Source organism: Stigmatopora argus, chromosome 11 (assembly GCF_051989625.1).
Source record: "Stigmatopora argus isolate UIUO_Sarg chromosome 11, RoL_Sarg_1.0, whole genome shotgun sequence".
Lineage (NCBI taxonomy): Eukaryota > Metazoa > Chordata > Actinopteri > Syngnathiformes > Syngnathidae > Stigmatopora > Stigmatopora argus.
Window position 1 is genome coordinate 15615124 of NC_135397.1, and position 22377 is coordinate 15637500.

The 22377-nt window shown below is 43.9% G+C and overlaps 1 protein-coding gene across 2 annotated transcripts in view; it reads right to left on the reverse strand.

The window, feature by feature from the left end:
- eno4 (enolase 4) overlaps positions 1–22377 on the reverse strand; it is a 35688-nt gene that overhangs the window by 8911 nt on the left and 4400 nt on the right. For both annotated transcript variants that reach the window (XM_077614229.1, XM_077614230.1), the window contains 5 exons: positions 20702–20868; positions 15944–16072; positions 13873–13941; positions 13263–13427; positions 13065–13190 (listed from right to left, as the gene is read on the reverse strand). In XM_077614229.1, the coding sequence (XP_077470355.1) occupies positions 13065–13190; positions 13263–13427; positions 13873–13941; positions 15944–16072; positions 20702–20868 (656 nt within the window). The remainder of the gene's footprint in view (positions 1–13064; positions 13191–13262; positions 13428–13872; positions 13942–15943; positions 16073–20701; positions 20869–22377) is intronic.

Consider the following 22377-nt stretch of genomic DNA (forward strand, 5'->3'; position numbering starts at 1 on the left):
TTGCTGCTAAGCTAAGTCAACAACCACACTGAGCACTGCTTCCGAGTATCTTTTTGACCAACGCCAGATCCATCACCCACAAAATGGATGAGTTGGAACTTCGAATTGCTACCAACAGCTTTGTTAAGAACTGTAACATTATTCTCATCAGGGAAACGTGGCTACACCCGCAAATCCCTGACGCTGCGGTATCGCTAGTTAGCCGAACGCTTTTTCGGAACGATCGTTCAAAGGAACTAACAGGCAAAAGCAGAGGAGGAGGACTTTGCTTGTTTATACATAATGAATGGTGTGGTGACAGTAAGATCATTGACACTCACTGTTCCCCGGACTTAGAGCTATTAGCAGTACGATGTAGGCCATACTATCTACCGAGAGAGCTAACGGTCGTCATAGTAACGGCGATCTACATACCTCCTGATGCTAACGTCAACACGGCATTAAACCTCCTGCTAATGGCTGTAAACAAACAACAGCTTGACCACCCCGATGGAGTCTTTATTGTTGATGGTGACTTCAACAGAGCATGTTTAAAGACTGTTCTACCTAAGTTTATCCAATACGTAAAATGTCACACGAGGGGAGACAAAACTCTTGACGATGTTTATTCTAACATCAAACATGCTTACAAAGCCACTTCCCTCCCTCACCTAGCTGGATCAGATCACCTCTGTCTAGCCCTCACCCCAGCACACACTCCATTCCGGAGGCTAACAAGGCCACAAATAAAGACAATAAAAACTTGGCCCGAGGACGCCCTTTCTCAGCTGCAGGACTGTTTTTCCCGCACCAACTGGGAACTCTTCGAACACGACAACCTCCAAGACTATACGGACGCTGTGCTTTCCTATATCAAGAGCTGCATGGACAACGTCACTACAAATAAACAAATACGGGTTTTTCCTAACCAAAAACCCTGGACGACCAAGGAGACACAGGCACTCATCAAATGCCGTAACACCGCTTTCAGATCAGGGGACAAGATGAAATATAGAGCTGCCAGAGCTGAGCTGAAAAGAGGCATTAAAAAGGCCAAGGCAGAATATACTAAGAAAATTGAGGAGCACTTCACAGAAAAAACCCCAAAGAAGATGTGGCAGGGAATACGACATATTACCAACTACAATAACAATAATATGTCTGTTAACGCAGATGCCTCACTAGCGGAGGAACTGAACCGTTTCTTTGCCCGCTTTGAGACTGACAAATCAGACCCAGTCTCAAAACCCACACCACTACCCTGCAGCAATACACTGAAGTTCCAGGAACAGGAAGTGAGACTGGAAATGCGGTCTGTGAATACCAGGAAGGCTGCTGGCTCTGATGGAGTACCTGGGAAGGTGCTCAAAGCCTGTGCTGACCAGCTGGCTGGAGTCTTCACAAAAATCTTCAATTGTTCCCTGCAACAATCCATCATTCAATCCTGCCTGAAATCTGCCACCATTATCCCTGTCCCCAAAAAGCCAACCATTGACAGCATGAATGATTATAGGCCTGTTGCACTCACGCCTGTGATCATGAAGTGCTTTGAAAGGTTGGTAGCCCGCCATATCAGGAATAAAATTCCTCCCTCAGTTGACCCTCACCAGTTTGTTTATAGAGCTAACAGGTCCACTGAGGATGCTATCACCATTGCTCTACATACAGCATTGAGCCACCTGGAACACCATGGGAATTACGTGAGGATGCTTTTCATTGACTATAGCTCAGCCTTCAACACCATGAAACCGGACATTCTGACTGACAAACTCTCCCACCTTGGACTAGCCTCCTCCATCTGCTGTTGGATAAAGAATTTCCTAACCAACCGACCACAAACTGTTAGACTTGGTTCCCACCTTTCTTCTTCCATTACACTGAGCACTGGCTCCCCTCAAGGCTGTGTACTGAGTCCTCTTCTGTACTCCCTGTACACTTATGACTGTACACCAACCCACCAGTCTAACTACATCATCAAATTTGCTGATGACACCACTGTGGTCGGACTCATCTCAGAAGGGGAAGAGGCGGCTTATAGAGACGAGGTCAACAAACTGTCTTCGTGGTGCTCGGTGAACAACCTCACACTGAACAACACAAAAACTAAAGAAATAATCCTGGACTTCCACAAACAGAGCACAGATCTTGCCCCACTCCTCATAAATGGAGATCGTGTAGACAGGGTCCAGTCCTTTAAATTCCTGGGGGTCCACGTCACGGACAAGCTCTCCTGGTCCACAAACACCACGGTAGTAGTGAAGAAGGCCCAGAAACGACTCAATTTCCTGGAAGCACGGCAGCAGACAAAAAGGCCATGCAGAGAGTGATTAACACTGCCCAGAGGATCGTCGGCTGCTCTCTGCCCTCACTGGAAGATATTGCCAGCCCTCGTTACCTCAGCAGAGCCAGGAATATTGTTGGGGACCCGGACCACCCTGGTCACAACCTGTTCCAGCTGCTTCCCTCTGGCAGGCCTTACCGGTCTCACAAAGCACGGACAAAGAGGCTTAAGGACAGCTTCTTTCCCACAGCCATCAGGACTCTAAATTGCAGTAGCACGACACACAATCCCCTCTGTGTAACAACTTCGGGGTGAGGAAACATGAAGGACATTGGGCGGTGATCTGCCTCCTGCTGGCTGACGGAAGGTAAGTAAGCAGACAGTGGGAGGTAAGTGATCCATTTTATTCTTTGTTGGCATCGGTGAGGCAAACCTTTCGCAGTCGCCGGGATTTGGTTGCGCTCGGGAGGTGATGCGATGTATCCATCACGTCAGAGTGCCAGCAAGTCTGAAACTATCACTTGGTTGGGCTCTTGCCTGGGAAAAGCGCACTTTGTGGAGAAGCACTTTCAATTTCGTCATACGCAGCTGGGTATGATGACAATTAGGCTTTTGTCTAGTCAATGATGATGACAAGCCTAAGTCTGATTTTATTTTTTAAAAGACAAGGAAGCAGCACAGAAACCATGAGACATATATAAATAACATATGTCTAGGCAGGGTTTTGAGGACAATGGTGTTCATCCAGCAGCCAGGCCTTACGATGATTGGTAAAGAGTTTCACAGACGGGAGTTCACGTATGGTATTTGGTATTAAGTTCCAGGTGTGAGGCAGGAAACAGTTCTGGGGTCCTGGATTCAGATCCAGGTTGCTCCACCTGTGTGGAGTTTGCATGTTCTCCATGGGCCTGCATGGGTTTTCTTTGGGTACTACGGTTTCCTCCCACATTCCAAAAACCTGCATGCTAGGCTGATTGGACATTCTAAATTGCGATTTATGAGTGTGTGTCAGCCCAAAGTCAGCTGGGATAGGTTCCTAGGTATTTAAATTCTTGTTCTACATTGATTGTTTTACGTTACAAAAACGATTTTCAAAAGTACAGTGGCGTGAAAAAGTAATTGCCCCCTTCCTGATTTCTGTGTTTTTGCGTATTTATCACACATACACAGGTTTCAGACCATCAAAAAAATTTGTATGACACAAAGACAACTCACGGAAATGGAAAATGCAGTTTCTAAATGATGATTTTACTTACGAAGGCAGAAAAAAATATAAACTTGTCTGGCCCTCTGTGAAAAAGTAATTGCCCCTCCTTTGCTAAATCAAATGAGTTCAATTTCACAGGCCACCCCCACACCTGATTACCACCACATGTGTAAGATGAGGAAAACACTTAAATAGAATGTGTCAGACAAAGTGAAGTAGGCTACAAGATCAGAGCATCAAGCCACGATCCAAAGAAATTCAAGAAGAAATGCGGGGGGAAAAGTGATGGACATCTGTCAGTCTGGAAAAAGTTACAAAGCAATTTTATGGCTTTGGGGCTCCAGGGAACCACTGTCCGAGCCATTATCCGCAATGGAGAGAACTGGGAATAAAATTACTCCAAGAGTGCGACGACGACTCATCCAGGAGTTCACAAAAGAACCTAGAAAAACATGGAATGAACTGCAGGCCTCGCTGGCCTCAACTAAGGTCAATGTTCATGACTTTACCATAAGATAAACACTGGCAAAAGCTGGCATTCATGGCAGAATTGCAAGGAGAAAACCATTGCTGTCCAAAAACAATATAAAGGCTCATCTTATGTTTGTCAAATATCATTGTGATGATCCTCCACACTTTTGGAAGAACATTCTGTGGACTGATGAGTGAAAAGTTAAATGTATTGGATGGTGTGCAGCCTGTTACATTTGGTGAAAAAATGGCACAGCATTCCATCATATCAAGAGTAAAGCATGATAGTGGCAGTGGGATGGTCTGGGGCTGCTTTGCTGCCTCAGTACCAGGACAACTTACTGTAATTGATGGAAGAATCACTTCTGGTGTCTACCAGCAAATTTTGAAGGAGAACGTCCAGCCCTCAGTTCGAGCGCTCAAACTCCAGCACCTTAGGAGCATGCAGCATGACAACCATCCCAAGCACATCTTCAGGTCCACCTCTGGATGGCTCAAAACCACAAAGTTAAGGTTTTGGATTGGTGAAGTCAAAGTCCGGATTTAAATCCTATTGAAATGCTGCGGTGTGATCTGTAATGGGCTGTTCATGCTGCAAAGCCCTCTAATATTTCAGAATTGAAACAATTCTGCACAGAAGAGTGGGCCAAAATTCCTGAAAAGTGTTGTGAAAGACTCATCTCACATAATCGTAAACGCTTGATTTCAGTTCTTGCTGCCAAAGGTGGCACAACCCGTTATTAGGTTCAGGGGGCAACTACTTTCTCACAGAGGCTCAGACAAGTTTGTAATTTCTCTGCTTTGGTAAATATTATCATCATTTAGAAACTGCATTTACCATTTGATTGAGTTGTCTCTCTGTCATTATAAAATTGGTTTGATGATTTGAAACCTCTGTGCATGATAATTATGCAAAAAAGACAGAAATTCTTAATATTCTTAAAAATCTTAATCAACCGTCCACAAACTGTTAGACTTGGTCCCCACCTCTCTTCCTCCATTACACTGAGCACTGGCTCTCCCCAAGGTTGTGTACTCAGTCCCCTTCTATACTACCTGTACACATATCACTGTACACCGACCCACCACTCTAACTCCATCATCAAATTTGCCGATGACACCACTGTGGTCGGACTCATCTCAGGGGGGATGAGTCTGCCTACAGAGATGAGGTCAACAAACTGTCTTTGTGGTGTTTGGTGAACAATCTCACACTAAACACCATGAAAACTAAAGAAATAATCCTGGACTTTCGCAAACACAGCACAGATCTGGCCCTACTACTCATAAATGGAGTATGCGTAGACAGGGTCCAGTCCTTCAAATTCCTGGGGCTCCACATCACGGACAAGCTCTCCTGGTCTTCCAACACCACAGCAGTGGTGAAGAAGGCCCAAAAGCCCATTTCCTGAGAGTACTCAGTAGGAAAAACTTGGACACTAAGCTTCTGGTAACCTTCTAAAGAGGCACTGTGGAGAGCATCCTGGCATACTGTGTTACAGTGTGGTACGGCGGAAGCACGGCAGCAGACAGAAAAGCCATGCAGAGAGTGATCAACACCGCCCAGAAGATCATCGGCTGCTGTCTGCCCTCACTGGATGAACTTGCCAGCCCTCGCTACCTCAGCAAACATTGTTATGGACGCTTACCACCCTGGTCACAACCTGTTCCAGTTGCTGCCCTCCAGCAGACGCTACAGGTCTCACAAAACACGGACAAATAGACTTAGGGACAGTTTTTTTCCCAGAGCCATCAGGGCTCTGAACTTGCATTAGCACGACACACAATCCCTTCCGTGCAATAGCAATAACTTCGGGGTGTGCAATAACAATGTGCAATATTTTAGAATAACCTTGCCCGGGACGTGACGTTTTAAATTACTCATTTATGTTTTTATTGGGAAACACGCACTTTGTGGAGTAGCACCACTAATTTCGTTATATGCAGCTGTTGTATAATGACAATAAAGGCTTTTGATTGATTTGATTGATTTATTGATTGAAATGAAGAAGGGGGCTAGTACTTTTTCACGGCAATGTACAGACAGACAGTGCGGGATATGTTTAAATACAGTTGGGATTTTTCAAGCCAGTTACACACTATTGTCATAGCATCTATCAGTTCTTGTGCAGCGTGTCTTTTATATTTCACATTTACATATAGAACAGCATCATCGGCGTACATTTGGCAGGTGACAATCGATGAACAACAGCTTGGCAAATCATTTGTGAAAAGACTAAAGAGCAATGGACCTAGCACTGAGCCCTGTGGTACCCCAACACTGTTATTCCGTTGTGTTGGTTTTGTTTTGTAATGTAGTGTACTTTGTGAGAAATTAAACCTAGACAGTATGGTCAGCAGTATCTGGTGGTTGATGATATCAAATGCAATTCTGAGATCAATGAGAACCACACCAATGACACTGCCTTTATCTGGCTTTATCTCATCTGATCTCATCTTCTTCTGCTTATCCGAAGTCGGGTCACGGTGGCAGCAGCTTCAGCAGGGAAGCCCCTACTTTCCTCTCCCCAGGCACTTCATCCAGCTCTTCCAAGAGGACCCCACGACGTTCCTGGGCTAGCCAGGAGACATAGTCTGCCCAACGTGTCCGAGGTCTGCCCCACGGCTTCCTCTCGATGGGTTGTGCCCGGAAGACCTCCTAGTGGAGGAAACTCATTTCAGCCGCTTCTTTCAGTCACGACCCACAGCTCGTAACCATAGATGATATATTTATATATGTATGCATATATATATATATTACATACATATGCATACATATATAAATTATATATTAATATAAATTAATATTTCAGCAACACGCTTATTTATTTATTAACTTATTTATCACCTATTTATTTATGTCTAAAATGTCTTTCCCTGTATTCTCACCCTCTTGCTACTGTGACAATGACATTTCCCAAATACGGGATGAATAAAGTTATCTAATCTAATGTAATGTGGGTGGGAACATAGATCGACCGGTAAATAGAGAGCCTTGCCTTTTGGCTCAGCTCCTTCTTCACAACGATGGACCGATGCAGAGTCCGCATCACTGTAGACGCCCCACCTGTGGATTTTCCGCTTCATTCTTCCCTCACTCGTGAACAAGACCCCAAAATACGTAAATTTCTCCACCTGTGGGAGGACCTAATCCCTGACGCAGAGAGGGCATGCCAACTGTTTCTGACTGAAGACCATGGTCTCAGATTTGGAGGTGTTGACTCTCATCCCGACCACTTCACACTCGGCTGAGAGTGAGAAGTGGAGATCACGGCCTAATGAAGCCAACAGAACCACATCATCTGCAAAAAAAGGGATGCAATACCGAGGCCACCAAACCGGAGCCCCTCAACATCACCTGCACCTAGATATTCTGTCCATAAAAGTTATAAACAGAATCGGTGACATAGGACGGCCCTGGCGGAGTCCAACCCCCAGTGGAAACGGATCCAACTTACTGCCGGCTACGCGGACCAGACTCTGACACCGGTCATATAGGGACCGGACCCCACGTATCCGGGGTTCCAGAACCCCATACTTCCGGAGTACCCCCCACAAGACTCCCTGGGGGACACAGTCGAACACCTTCTCCAAGTTCACAAAGTACATGTAGACTGGTTGGGCGTTCGCACGTTCCCATGACCCCCCAAGGACCCTGCTGAGAATGTATAGCTGATCCAGTGTTGCACGGCCAGGACGAAAACCACACTGCTCCTCCTGAATCCAAGATTTTACCTCCTGGCCGACCCTCCTCTCCAGTGCCCCGGAATAGGCGAGGCTGAGGAGTGTGATTACCCGATAATTGGAACACACCCTTTGGTCCCCCTTTTTAAAAAGGGAACACCCACCTGGGTCTTCCAATCCAGAGGCACTGTCCCCGATGTCCACGTGATGTTGCAGAGGTGTGTCAACCCAGAGAGCCCCACAACATCCAGAGCCTTTAGAAACTCCGGGCAGATCTCATCCACCCCCGGGTCCTTGCCACAGAGGAGATTTTTAACCACCTCGGTGACTTCAATGCTAGAGATAAGAGAGTCCGCCCCAGAGACCCCTGATTCTGCTTCCTTGTGGGAATGTGTGTCGGTGAAGTTGAGGATGTCTTCAAAGTATTCGGCCCACCTTTTCAGCACATCCAGAATCGCGTTCACCAGCCCCCCATCCCCACTATACACTGTGTTGATGGTGAACTGCTTCCCCTTCTTGAGACATTGGATGGTGGACCAAAATTTCCTCGAAGCCACCTGGAAGTCGTTCTCCATGGCCTCACCAAACTCCTCCCATGCCCGGGTTTTTGTCTCGGAGACGACCAGAGCCGTGTGCCGCTTGGCCACTCGGTACCTGTCAGCTGCCTTCGGTGGGCCAAAAAAGCCTGATTGGAGTAATTTTACAGCCTGACGGCATTGCTTACCGCCGGTCTACACCAGCGAGTTCTGGGATTGCCGCCACAACAGGCACCGACCACCTCAGCAATAAGCAATAAACAATAGAAGTGTGGAACATGGACTCAATGACCCCTGCCTCTTCCCAGACATGTGAGAAGCTCTATTGGAGGTGGGAATTGAAACTCCTTCTGACAAGGGACTCCGCCAGACGTTCCCAGAAGACCCTCACGAAACGTTTGGGTGTTCCGGGCCGCACGAGCATCCGCCCCCACCATCGGAGCCAACTCACCACCAGGTTTTGATTTTATGTTTTCCCAAATGTCCCCTAACCCCCCCTTTTTTTTCTTTTCAGATGGCGCCGTTCAAGCGGCAGCCGGTAGCGGTAGCTCCGTCCGACCTTGCTTGTTTTGTGTTTTTGCTGCTTTTTATCTTTTTTAATTGCATTTTAGTATTTCTTAATGCTTTCCCATATACTTTGCTTTGTACTGTGTGCTTTTTGCTTTGTTGTTTTTGCGACTTTTGCGACTTGACTCCACCTTTTGCATGTCTTGGTTGTGCTAGTCCTAGACGACTTTGGAGCCATTCAGCCGTGCCTCTGCTATCTCATGCACGCGGCGGGATCAGCTGTGAGGAGTGGACAATAAAGCCGGGAGAAGAGGCGACGCTCCAGACCGAGCATTTCATCATTGTTATTGGAGCGAGATCTCTCTCCGGTCAGATGCAGGAGCTGTCGGTGCTTGCTGGGCTGCAACGGGAGATTTGTGCGCTTCACCCCCCCCCACCGGCCTCTCCGCTGCTGCTGATTGCGTGATAGAACAGCTTAGGAGGATCCATGCAAGGAAGATGATCAGCGCCAGACTACTGAGGGACTGTGCGGATCAGCTTGAAAGAATGATTCTGCATATTTAGCCTCAGTTTGAGTCTGCAGAAGGTCCCCACCTTGTGGACTTCCTGTGTGTGGCTCCAGTTTTTTTTACCTAGGACTACAATGTCTTCTGTGTCTGTGCTTGATACTCTCTTGCTACTGCAACCAAGGGAATTTCCTGAATACGGGATGAAATAAAGTTCTAATCTAATCTAATGAAGCTCACTGCCGTCCGTCTCAGTAGAGTGATGTTTTTTAAAGCCAAATTGCATGGACTGCCGTTAATGTGATCCACAATTTGCTCCGCTACTATCTTTTCCAAGGCTTTTGTGCCTCCTGGAAGGATGCCTATGGATCTGGAGTTGCTGGTTATTGTAGGGTTACCTGATTTGAAGTCTGGTGTTATGACAGAGCACTTAACGGGGTCAGGGACAATATTATTGTTTTAACACAGGGAACAAAAAATGTAAGCCCTCTCTGTAGAAATTTGAATAACAGGTACTGGTATTTTATTATTCATACATTTTCCATACCGCGAACAATAATTTAAGCTCACTCAAACTTAGGGGCAATTTAGAGTGTTCAACCAGCCTACAATGCATGTTTTGGGAGAGTAACCAAGGAAAATCCACGCATCCATGGGGAGAATTTGCAAATTTCACACTGGTAGGTCGGAACCCACCGGGGATTGAACCCTCAATCTAAGAACTGTGAGGCGCATGTGCTAACCCTCACACTGTGCACCCCTAGAAATAATTAGTATTCATTCATCTCCCATACCGCACATTCTTGGAAGGCTTGCAGTTTACCAGAGCCTATCCCAGTTGACTCTGGGCGAAAGTCTCGAGTAGTACACCCTAGACTGGTCGCCGCTGAGTCGTAAGGAACACAGAGAGGCAAACAACCATCCGAGCTCACAATCATACCGCCACCAGCGGGAATCGAGCACGCGCAAGACCGCACAAAAGTCAGGCAAGTGAACCTTTACACCACAAGGCGGCTCAGAAATAATTATTCGTAGAAATTTGAATCACTTATTTTACATGAATGTAATAAAAGATATTACAGTTTGGGGCTGTTAGAACAACTTAGTAAAAATCAAGCAACTCGATGGTGTAGGGCAGTGAAGCTATGGCTCGCGAGCCAGATATGGCTCTTTTGATGGGTGCATATGTATCTCCGGTAACCTGTAAAATAAAATGTGGAACTCGCTGGTGAGAGAGTTGAGTCCAGAACACACAAATAAGGGCCTCGCAACGGCATGTCACTGTGTTTTGTTACTCTACCTCTTACTAATCTGCCTATCATCAGGTTGGTGGGATGGCTCCAGCAAGATGATGAATGAATGAATAGTAAAAATCAACATGCCTGAAATATGATTTCTACCTGAAGCAACCACAACCAATTGTTTTTAAACAATGATCATAATTAATTCATAAAATGTTGTAAACAACAATTTGATTTCATTGTTTGTAACAATTCCTGGCGGCCCGTTGGAGTGAGTGGTTAGTGCGTCGGCCTCACAGCTCTGGGTTCAAATCCCGGTCATGTCCACCTGTGTGGAGTTTGCATGTTCTCCCCCGGGACTGCGTGGGTATTCCGGTTTCTTCCCACATTCCAAAAACATGCACGGTAGGCTGATTGGAGACTCTAAATTGCCCCTAGGTATGCGTCCTAGGTATGGGTGTGAGTATGCATGGTTGTCCGTCTCCTTGTGCCCTGCAATCGGCTGGCCACCGATTCAAGGTGTCCCCCGCCTCTGGCTCAGAGCCAGCCGCGACCCTGGTGAGGATAAAGCGGTTCAGAAAATGAGATGAGATGAGACAATCTATAAAACTTCTTTTATCACAGTGTTTCATGGAACTGTTAAATAGTTTGTATGGAGACCATGCTTAAATTGGCTTTGAGTTTTGTCTTTACTAACTAAATGCCACAAAGTGGAAGCCCTATAAAATGATACAACTATCTTTTGAACAGTTAAACATTGCACATAGTAGTCATCTCATTTTCTTAACCACTTTATCCTCATTAGGGTCGATAAATAGTATCCTAAGAGAATGGTAGAAGCAGGGTAGAAGGGTAGAAGCAAAACATCTTCAGTTATATAAAAAGGGTCTCTAAAAGCTGTTCTGTGTCAAAGGGTTTTTGTCCATTCATCCAGAAGAACATTTTGAGAGGTCAGAGGTTACTCATGCTTGCCCACAACACTTTTCTAGTTCATTAAATGTGTTGGATGGGGTTAAGGCCAGGGCTTTCAAGTTCTATCCATAACAAACCTGTCCAACCATAAATGTTATACTAACCTTGTTTGGTGCTATGGTAAAAATTTAAGTAAGAGAAAAACTGGGCCTTTGACAAATTCTTCCTACAAAGTGTTAAGATCTGGTTTTGTTATGCTTATGTTAAAATGTAACTTGACCTCAATATTTTTTTATTAAAATACCTTTAGATTTCAGTAAATATGACCTACTGCTGTAAATTCAACAAATGACCATTTTCAGTTCCTGTCAATATATAAAATGTTTTCAAACTCCATTGTGCGTAATAATTTAGAACAGTGCATTTTAACTTTTTTAATTTTGAAAACACCAAAATCATTGGGAGGTTTGTTCAATAACATTCAATTTATACTCTAACGGTTAATCACTGAATAGAAACTATATAGAAATATTATAGAAAAATACAATTTTCAAAATTATTTGGAGCGCACAGTATGTCCCTACCTCGGTTCGTTCCAGGGTACTGGAATGGGCCCACACCTCTCGCCTGACCTGCCACCCGGGAGTCACCTGCACACCGGCAGCGCCATCGCTTCTAGTGGCCAACAATGCGGGAGGATTCCTGCTCATTTGAATCCACCTGCCACATGTGTGCTTGCAGTAAGTCCTCCACCAAGCCAAGTTCTGGTCTGCTCTTTCCACTGCCGATCCTTAACCATCCTTGGTCCCACATTGATGTCGACTTCGTCACCGGTATCCCAACATCTCGCGGCAACACGTTCATACTGACAAGAGTTGACCATTTTTCCAAGGCTGTCCACTTTGTCGCCTTCCGTAAACTCCCCTCAACCCAGGAGACTGCCCACTTACTGGTGCAGCATGTGCTATGTCTACATAGAATTTCTGCTGACATTGGCTTGGACCACAGTCCCCAATTCACCTTCCACGTTTGGACCGCATTCTGCTCAGCACTGGAGATTACGGTGAGCCTCTCCTACGGATATCACCCGCAGACAAACAGACAATGTGAGCGTACAAATCAGCAGCTGGAATCAGCGCTCCGCTGCACCACCTAGGCCCAGCAACCACCTGGAATGACCAGCTACCCTGGATTGAATATGTCAACAACTAGCACCCTAACTCTCAGGCCCATAGCTAGGCAGGTGGGTGATCCGCCTGTCATCGAAACCCAGGTTCAGCACCAGACGGGACGAGCAGCACTAGGTGTGACTCATCTTCATCACCGACCTACTCAAGCCACCTAGAGCTTGACCACGTCGCTGGATCATCTTTATGAGTTCACTGTTAGTACCTTCTCGTTTTTTTCCTTGTTCATGTTGTCTGAGCTCGGAATTCTTTTGCCCTAGGACCACGTTTCTCGCTCCACGGATCTTGTACCTTCGCCTTGGATTTTCTCACGGACTTCACGGCTCTCAACCCTCATGCCACGTTCACCGATCTGCCTATGCTGCTTCCCTCGTACCTTCACTCTGTTGTGGTACATTTGCAATAAAGAGAAATCGCCATGATCGGAACAGGAATTCATATTGTGTGAATAATTTCACACATAAGTCGCACCCCCAGCCAAACTATAATGAATAAATAAAAATGCAATTCATATTCCGGAAAATAAGGTAATTTTAAAGCTACAGGTACATACCTCCCTTCTGAATGGATCAATTATGGCCACTACTCCGGTATATTTGTTAATAAGGGTTTGATACAAGGTCACAAGCTCGTCTGGAGACTTAAAAGATCCTGTTGCAATCTCATACTTTTCTTTGGTCTGAAATAAAGAAAAGTAGGAAAGCAGCAGTTCTCAGCACTCTTTCTCCATATAGAGCACTTATATACTTACATAGTCCATGAGGTCAGGGCCAGCACAGTTCAAAGCCAGATGCATCTCCGTTCCCAGTTCAAGTTCAAGGTTATTACAGGCGTCATTGATCAGGTCCAGTGCTAGTTCAGCGCGATCAAAGCTCACAGGTATCACACCTTTGTCACTTAGAATGGCTTGGGTGACCTTGGAGGAACACGAAGTCCATTTGAAGAACTAAATTATTTACATCTGTACTTATGTTAGATAAACATAACTTATTATTGTGCATTCATCACAAAAGCCTTTACAAACTGTATATTCAAATGTGATGAATAAAGGTTGTGCTTACTCATGGCTATGGCGGCATAAACCCATTGGGATTACGAAGTAATTTTGCATAATTGAATGTGTTGACTCACAATGTGTGTAAACAATTCTGTTTGTCAGTGTGAATGGTTGAATATTTTTTAACTAAACTCTAGGGTTCACAAAAACTCAATGCATATTATATTTTCTTTTTGGAGGAAACTTTTACTAGAAAACCCTTTTGCAACTAGTCTCTCACCAGACAATTATTCTGACAGTTGAAATGTGCTACAAGATTCTTCTGTTCTTGTCCTTTCTACCAATAAATGAAAATGTCCCTCACCCCAGCTTTTGATGACATGGTTATTATTCTCATCATTTCCTTCTGTAAATTTGTTGTCATTGTGATGATCTGTTAAAGGAGGTCACAGTTTAGCATGGCATGTGTAGGAATACCTGAGTGGTTGTCGAAACTCTGAAAAACACTTCACACATAATGCTGGTCATGTGCATGACTGATTATGTCAAATTTCAAATATACTGTACATTCTCATTTTGACTTTGCCTATTTAGTATATTCAGTGAGTTCATGGGCTAGATTTTTATACATGAGTGCAAAAACAGTAGCAAGCCACATTTATTTATTTCTCATCTTATTTTCTGGGGGTGCTGGAGTCTATCCCAGTTAACTCCGGGCCAGAGGCGGGGGACACCCTGTGGCCAGCCAATCACAGGGCAGAAGGAGGTGGACAACTGTGCACGCTCACACTCATATCTCCAATCAGCCTATCATGCATATTTTTGGAATGTGGGAGGAAACCAGAGTACCTAGAGGAAACCCACGCAGGCCCGGGGAGAACATGCAAACTCCACACAGTGGATGTGACCTGGATTTGAACCCAGCACTAACCACTCGCGCCACCAGGCCGCATGCATTTATTTATTTATCTCTCTAATATTTTTGTAAGCGGGCGGCCCGGTGGGGTGAGTGGTTAGCACGTCGGCCCCACAACATTCCAAAAACTTGCATGGTAGGCTGATTGGACACTCTAAATTGCCCCTAGGTATGGGTGTGAGTGTGCATGGATGTTCGTCTCCTTGTGCCCTGCGATCGGCTGGCCATCCCGCCTCCGTCAGCTGGGATAGGCTACCGCACTCCTCGCGACCCTAATGATAATGCAGTTCAGAAAATGAGATGAGATGAGATATTTTTGTAAGCATTCTCTTGCTCTTATATTGAATTTTTTTTCATTCATTCATCTTCTGTACTGTGCATCCTCATAAGGGTTCTGGCGCTTGCCAGCGAGAATCGAGCCCACGCCTGCCCGCACCGAAGTGAGGCGAGTGAACCTCTACATCACGAGGCGGCTAGCTTATCTCGATCTTTGAGTTATTAATAGTCTTTTATTTTATATTAAAACATTATGTAACTGTGTTGTACATGTATATGTGTATGTGTATGTGGAGCAGAAAAGGGCTGCTTCTTTTTCAAGCCATTGCACTGCGCCTGTAAGATGAAATTCGATTCGTAAAAGAAATTTACTGCTGAAATAATACAAGTTACATTAGCCAACACCAGTGATTATGTCATGGTTGATGTATTGGTAATACTCGTAAGTTAATAACTAACTTAATAGTTAGTACATCACTATTAAATTATTAAATTATTGACTGTTTCCTATTCAGTGTATCAATGTTATTATTGACAATTTCATTATATTTTTACACACATGAAAGCAGCGGAACAAAAATAAATGCTATTCATTCATTAATTTTCCATACCACTCATCCTATCCCAGTCATCTAAAAGCAGGAGGCAGCGAACACCTTGAATTGGGCACCAGCCAATCACAGACCACAAGGAGACGGACAACCATTCAAGTCTCATTCATAGCTAGGGACAATTTAGTGTGTTTAACCAGCCTACCATGCATGTTTTTGGGGAGGTCGGAGGAAACCGGAATGCCTGAAGAAAACCCACGCAAGCTCGATGAGAACATGCAAACTCCACAGAGGAAGGTCGGAACCCACCGGCGATTCATCCCATGATCTCAGAAATGTGAGGCAGACGTGCTAAACACTCCACCGGGCCCCCCAAAAAGAAATGCTAAACAATTAAAATAATTCACTGTTATGAGACATTTCTTTAACAGCCCATGACTGAAGCAAAAACAAGAACAATCGTGTGTACCGCAGCTTATTTGTATGTATATCATTCCTTTTCTACCACCTTTAAAAAATATTAATCTAAGACATTTTAGAAATTACTTATTTTTTTCTGTTTTCAGGATGGAAAAGCGCAAAGTTGTATCCAAACCACTTTAATCAATCTTAATCATTGCCCTCTCACACTAGAAAGTTAAGGAGAGATGAAACAGTAACTATGGATGAAGTGGTTTGAAAGTTAAGTATACCTGTTTGACTTGTTGTCCTGCGTTAGGGACCAGTATGACCTCTTCCAGCAAGTTCAGTTTTCCAGGAGAAGTCTTCCCACAGCTTAGTATAGTTACCAGGCAGACAGGAATGTGAAATCCAGTTTTATCCTGCACATAAAAATTCAGCATATTTTTACATTTTGTATAAAAGGGTGCTGAAATAGGGCCAGCTGATGGTGCATTGGTTCATTTGCTTGACTTCGGTGAAGGCCATGTTGGATCAATTCCCACTCAGTCGTGGTGTGAGGGTGTGCGCAAATTGTTGTCTGTCTCTGTGTGAGCCCTACAACTGAATGGCACCCAGTTTCGGGTGTCGTCCGCCTGCCTTTTGCCCGAAGTCAGCTGGGATATGCTTCAGCACTCTGCAACCCTGACCAGGATAAGCGGTGTTGAAAATTAATTAATGAATAAATGAAAGGTGCTGAAGTAAATGAGTGTTGTGTGCTGTCATCAAACGTGTGAAGGTTAGCCATATAGGGGGAAATTGGGTGTGCAATTACAATTTTACCTCTTTAATGTAAATCTTTCCTTCAAAGCATCTTAGAATAATCATTTATTTAATACAGTGGCTGACTATTCATGTTTTGGGTTGGTTTCAACATCCTTTTCATCGTTCAACTCTCATTTTTATTGCAATTTTTCTTTCAATCAAATACATCCTAATACCTTGTGACATCACATTGGTTTGTTGCCACTTGTTAATGTTATTTTCTTTGAAATGATGACAATGTTCTGATGCAATGGTGGCACGGTTGTGGTTAGCATGTCGGCCTTACAGTTCTGTGATTGAGGGTTCAATCCCAGGTTTGGACCTTCTCGTGTGGAGTTTGCATTTTCTCTTACAGTTCTGTAAGTCGAGGAAAATTATGACGTTTATTCAGGCTATTTTATCAGGTAAAATCCACCCAAGGTTAATGATGATTCATATAAAATCTAGTTTTCCCTTCCTTGAGCAAGGCCTGGAGGTAGTAACTATAAGAGGAAAGCAGGATGGCAAGCCCATGGTGGCCAGGCCTGCACCCATGGAGCCCAGACTGGCACAGCTAAAAGAGGCATATGGGTTGCCCTTCCCATTGGGTATTTCGACTTGTGGAAGGGGCTTAGAAGGTCGGGTGCATAGACAGTTGGGTGGCAGCGAAAGGAGGAGCCTGGCTGCAGAAGCAGGCTCTTGGGATGTCGCATGAGACCTCTCTGGTAGGAAGGAAGCCCTGGGTATGAGATGAGATCATATCATTTTCTGAACCGCTTCATCCTCATTAGGTTCGCGGGGAGTGTTGGAGCCTATCCCAGCTGACACGGACCAGAAGCAGGGGACACCCTGAATCGGTCGGTGGCCAGCCGATCGCAGGGCACGAGGAGACAGACAATCATTCATGCTCACACTCATACCTAGGGGCAATTTAGAGTGTCCAATGAGCCTACCATGCATGTCTTTGGAATGTGGGAGGAAACCCACGTAGACCCGGGGAGAACATGCAAACTCCACACAGGTGGACCGACCTGGGCCCCCAGAGCCGTGAGGCCGACGCACTAACCACTCGCGCCAACAGGCCGCCAAATTGGAATATATACAGTAAAAAGTGCTGAGTCTGTTTGTTGTCAGCAGGCCTAAAAAAGATGGAGATAAAGGAACACAATGGGCCCCTGTTTACAGGATACCCCAAAGCTAGAGGTGCCAAGGACTCTCTCTTATCAGAAGAATGCACTTCTGGAAAACAAAACCCCCCACACCGCATAGACAATGATCGCGGACTGGACTGCTGAGCAATCATAGAAAGACAACTATTTGCTTTATTTTGAACTTGTATAATGATGTTTACAAAGCTTAGAGTTTGGTCATTCTATTTCACATCTGTTAAGGCTAAGATAGTACTGTACTGTCATAATGTACTGACTGTACTTCACCACTTTGCAGCTTCAACATTTGCAGCATCAGTACTATATTAAGTATAAAACAAAAAAGTTCATAAAATGTCAAAAAGACGGGATGAAAAACTGGGGGAAGTCAGGGCTCTGCTTCTTCTTCGGCGCGGAATTGGGTGGCACTCAGTGCTGAAGAAGAAGCCATATTTCACCGTGGAAGAAGAATGATGTAAAAAAGACAGAGAAGAGTGACCTCTTGCCTTGTCCTATTTTGTTGCGAGCTAATTTCCCGCCGTGCACATCACCTGTGGAGAGAGACTACACCAAGCCTAATCCAGCTTTGTTTGGATTTTGAGTCTCCGTTGAAAATCCCTCCTAAGCATACTGGCATCCAATGAGCGCAGGAAAACACGAGACAGTGCAAAAGTGACATTGCTATGCTGAAGGGCGCAGCACAATAGTGTGGCATAAATGAATCGACCCTGCGTCTTACCAAGAAAGAAGGAGCGAACATTCGGAAGACGGCCACAATATACATTTTCGAGGACACTAAGTGAGTGGTAACCACAATGAAAAAAATGAACCATCATTATGAGGGATTTATGCTGTAGATACGGCCATGAAGCTGGCATGATGAGACATCTAAAGGACATCATCAATATGGAATGCAGTTTGCAACAACTTCTCCAGGAGATTGATGACAACATGGTCGGAGCCATTGGCAATTGGCAATCGTCCTGACAGTGTAGTGTCCTTGTACAAAAGCATATTTGTACATGAAAAGAAACGGCAGTCGCCATGTTCCTTGTACGCCGAAAATCTCTCGCAGAAAGAAGCTCCTCCCGCTGCCCCTATGGCGCCTACTGAAGATTCCATCGATGATCCAATACAGAATCTGACGAAGAGGACTTGGACTAAAGCTCACCATAACCTTTTTTTTAAATAAGGCGGAGAGGAACTATTTTCACTGTGAGTACAGTATACTTGAAGTCTCATCTCATTTCATCTACAGGCTTGGAGTAGAGCTGCTGCTCGTCTGCATTGAGCGGAACCAGATGAGGTGACTTGGGCATCTGATTAGGATGCCTCCTGGATGCCTCATGGTGAGGTGTTCCAGGCAAATCCCACTGGGGGAAAGCGATTGCGTTGACACACGACAAACTGAAGAGACTATATCTCCCCTCTAGCCTCCCAGAAGAGCTACATAAAGTGGCTGGAGGAAGGAACGCCTGGGCTTCCAACATACAGTGGTACCTCGAGATACGAGCTTAATGCATTCCGGGACTGAGCTCGTATGTCGATTTACTCGTATCTCAAATGAACGTTTCCCATATAAATGAACTAAAACAAATTAATTCATTCTAACCCTCTGAAAAAAACACCAAAAACAGGATATTAGATTGGAAAACCTTTTTATTTGTTCTAATTTGCAATCTATTAATTGAGTAACAAATAACTAGGGGTTATGATGTTTAGTACTAAAATTAGACGGATTTCGCGGAGGGGAGAGAGAGGGACAGAGAGAGGGGGAGAGAGACTTTTTGCACGGCAACGCGCTCGTAACATAACATAAACAAATTTAAATGCACTTGGATTACGATACAGACACACTCAAAAATAATTGTAATCTAACCTTACACTAAACTTAATTCTAATTTTGTTTTGCATTTTTATACCTTTCTTTTCCCGGGTTGGCTCTATTTTCCCCGCCTCCACCCTGACTTTCAGCTACAGCTTAAAGGAACCCATCGAGGGTTGTTTGCTTTTGTCTTCCCTTCAAAATATTCAAAAAATGATGCACAAAAATGTCCTCACAATAGGATAATGCACGACCACTTGTCAACGAGAAGTAGTATATACTCCTCTCGTATTATTGAGGAAGCTCTGCCATTCTGCAATGACTAACGGGAAGAAAAAAAACACACAGAAAAAAATGCAACACGCCGCCCATTGCTCGTAGAGACATTACACGAGGGAGTTGTGACGGGAAAGACAGTGCCCATGATGTTCTTATGAGCAGCCTCTCATGTCCGCTGTATGCTCGTATATCAAAATTTGTCTCGTATCACAAGATAAATATTTGCTCAAAATTTTACTCGTATCGCAAATTGCTTGTATGTCGGGGCACTCGTATGTTGATAGATTGCTGGACAATGTCCTTTATATGAACTGCTATTATAACTCTATAATCTAATATATTACCGTATTGGTATGGTGATAAAAATAAAACAAAATCATAAAACTGTGACTGAACAAACACAGAAATAAAGTGTTAAGTTGTCCCGTCTAAAGAGCATGAGCGCCATCTAGTGCACACACATTCATGAATGAAACATTTTTACCATCAAATTAAAACGACCATATATATATACTGTTTACTGTTCTCTGTTGACGCTATATAAAGATTAGGTGAGAGTTTGAAATAATCACTTTAGTGTAATGTTGACAGCAACTCTGTATAAAATAGTTTATTTGTAAGGAGCTTTAAAGAAGCTACATGATTGATCACCATTCACGATGACCATAGGACTCAAAGTGTTTAATGAAAACAATTGGAAGGGGGCACCTAATGGTGTGCGGTTCACTTGAGTGACAGACTTCGGTGTCGGCATGCGTGGGATTGATTACCGCTCGGTGGCGGTATGATTCTGAGTACGAATGGTTGTCTGTCTGTGTGCCGTATGGTTGACTGGCGACTAGTCTAGGGTGTAGTCTGCCTTTTGCCTGAAGTCAGCTGGGATTGGCTCCAGCAGTAGTAGGTGGATAAAAGGATGGATAGATGAATGAAAAAATGAATAACTGAATGAACGAACAAATGAATGGATGAAACAAAGGTTTTAATAGTCACCCCAGAGTTAAACACTTGGCTCTCACCTTTGGGTTCATTAGGGTGCGGATGTACTTGTATAATGGAGTATCCTTTATTTGGGCTGCACTTTTTGCCACAGCCAAAGATACAGACCCAATGGCTAAGCAACCAGGCAGGACTGGTTCAGGAGGCTCTGCTGGAATAAATGGCTTGTCTGAACCGCCTTTTTTTTCTGTAAATATAAAAAAATATAAAAAATGAAATAAAGTTTGCTTTTAGCCAGGACACTTAAAGTTTCCTAACACATTTTAAATGAACCCTTTGTAAGTCGATATTCAACCAGGTTAAAATGGTAATTTTCCTCTAAACCAAAACCCACATCTTGCTACACTGACATTTTTGTGTGGATTTTCTCTTGTCTCCAGGAAAAATGACACATGCAGACAAATATTGCACTGTGTCACGTTGTGACAATACAACTCCCAGTTTATGGTTTTCTACATTGTTAAGAAAGCAATCATTTTGGTTTGAAAATAATTGTGGCTTGAGTGAAAGAGCAGTAATGTGCGCTGTTCGAGCATGCTTGGTCCATTTAGTGTCTATTGACATTTGTGAAATCGGCAAAACACATACTGATTAATGTAACCAGAGCTGCTAAATGGCATAGTGTCATGTAACTAGTTACGCTAATGAGTGGCATTCAGATTGGTTCAGGTAAGAACACTCAAGTTGTTTGACAACATTTTTCAAGAGAAAGCTTTCCAGCATCATTTAAGTCTTTGAAAACATTCCAACAGCCAACCATATGAGTGTAATTTACATGGACAAAATAGTGGAGTGGGAGCATGCAATGACTTCAAGCTCTCCCAACCTGTGTACACTAGTTGAGTTTTGTGTGTTTTTTCGCAATTTGTTCGTCAATACCAAAATTTAACATCAAATATAACCATATAGACTCATTAAACATCGGTTTACAGGAGGAAATTACAGTTTCTAGCGACTTCCATCCCTCACACAACATTCCGGAAGAGATAGCAAGATTAGCGGGGCCTTTGTGGATTGTTATCGGGTCTGACCGGCAAAGGAGGGAGAGGAAGCAGAAGCGAGGGTATCGACCGAGCCTGTTGACTAAGCTCAGAAAACAGTCACTCAAACCACCGCTGTCAAGCATCATGCTCTCCAATGTAAACAAGACGGACAATTTGGAATTACAGCACGCCGCTAATCGCTATGTTCGAGAATGCTAGCAACTTGTATGACGACAATGACGGCATTCAATTCAATTCAATTTTGACAAAACAATGACTAAAATATCAAATATGTACTGTATTATATTAACATATTTATTAAATGATTAAATAAAATTTTCAATAATAATATTGGCCACTTTGATCTTGTCCAGTTTTAGACAGTTTTTGGCAATGATCATTCCATGAATGGCCCTCCAGTACTAGTTACTAGAAAAATGGATTGGACATTTATCAAGTCAGGTTAAACTTCAAAATTTGGAAAAAAACTGTTACCAAATATAGAACATATGGTCCAAGTGTGCTGAGCCTATTTCTGTGACAGGGAAAAGGAGTGAAACACACTGGACTGAACTGGATGGAATCTCATGAAAACTACAGTGGTTATTAATTTTGGGTAGCCAGTAAAATTGAATACACAAAGCTGAATAAACAACTGTTCTATCCATTACAAAATGTTCTGTTGTTTACATATTTACCTCATGATGTGTGCT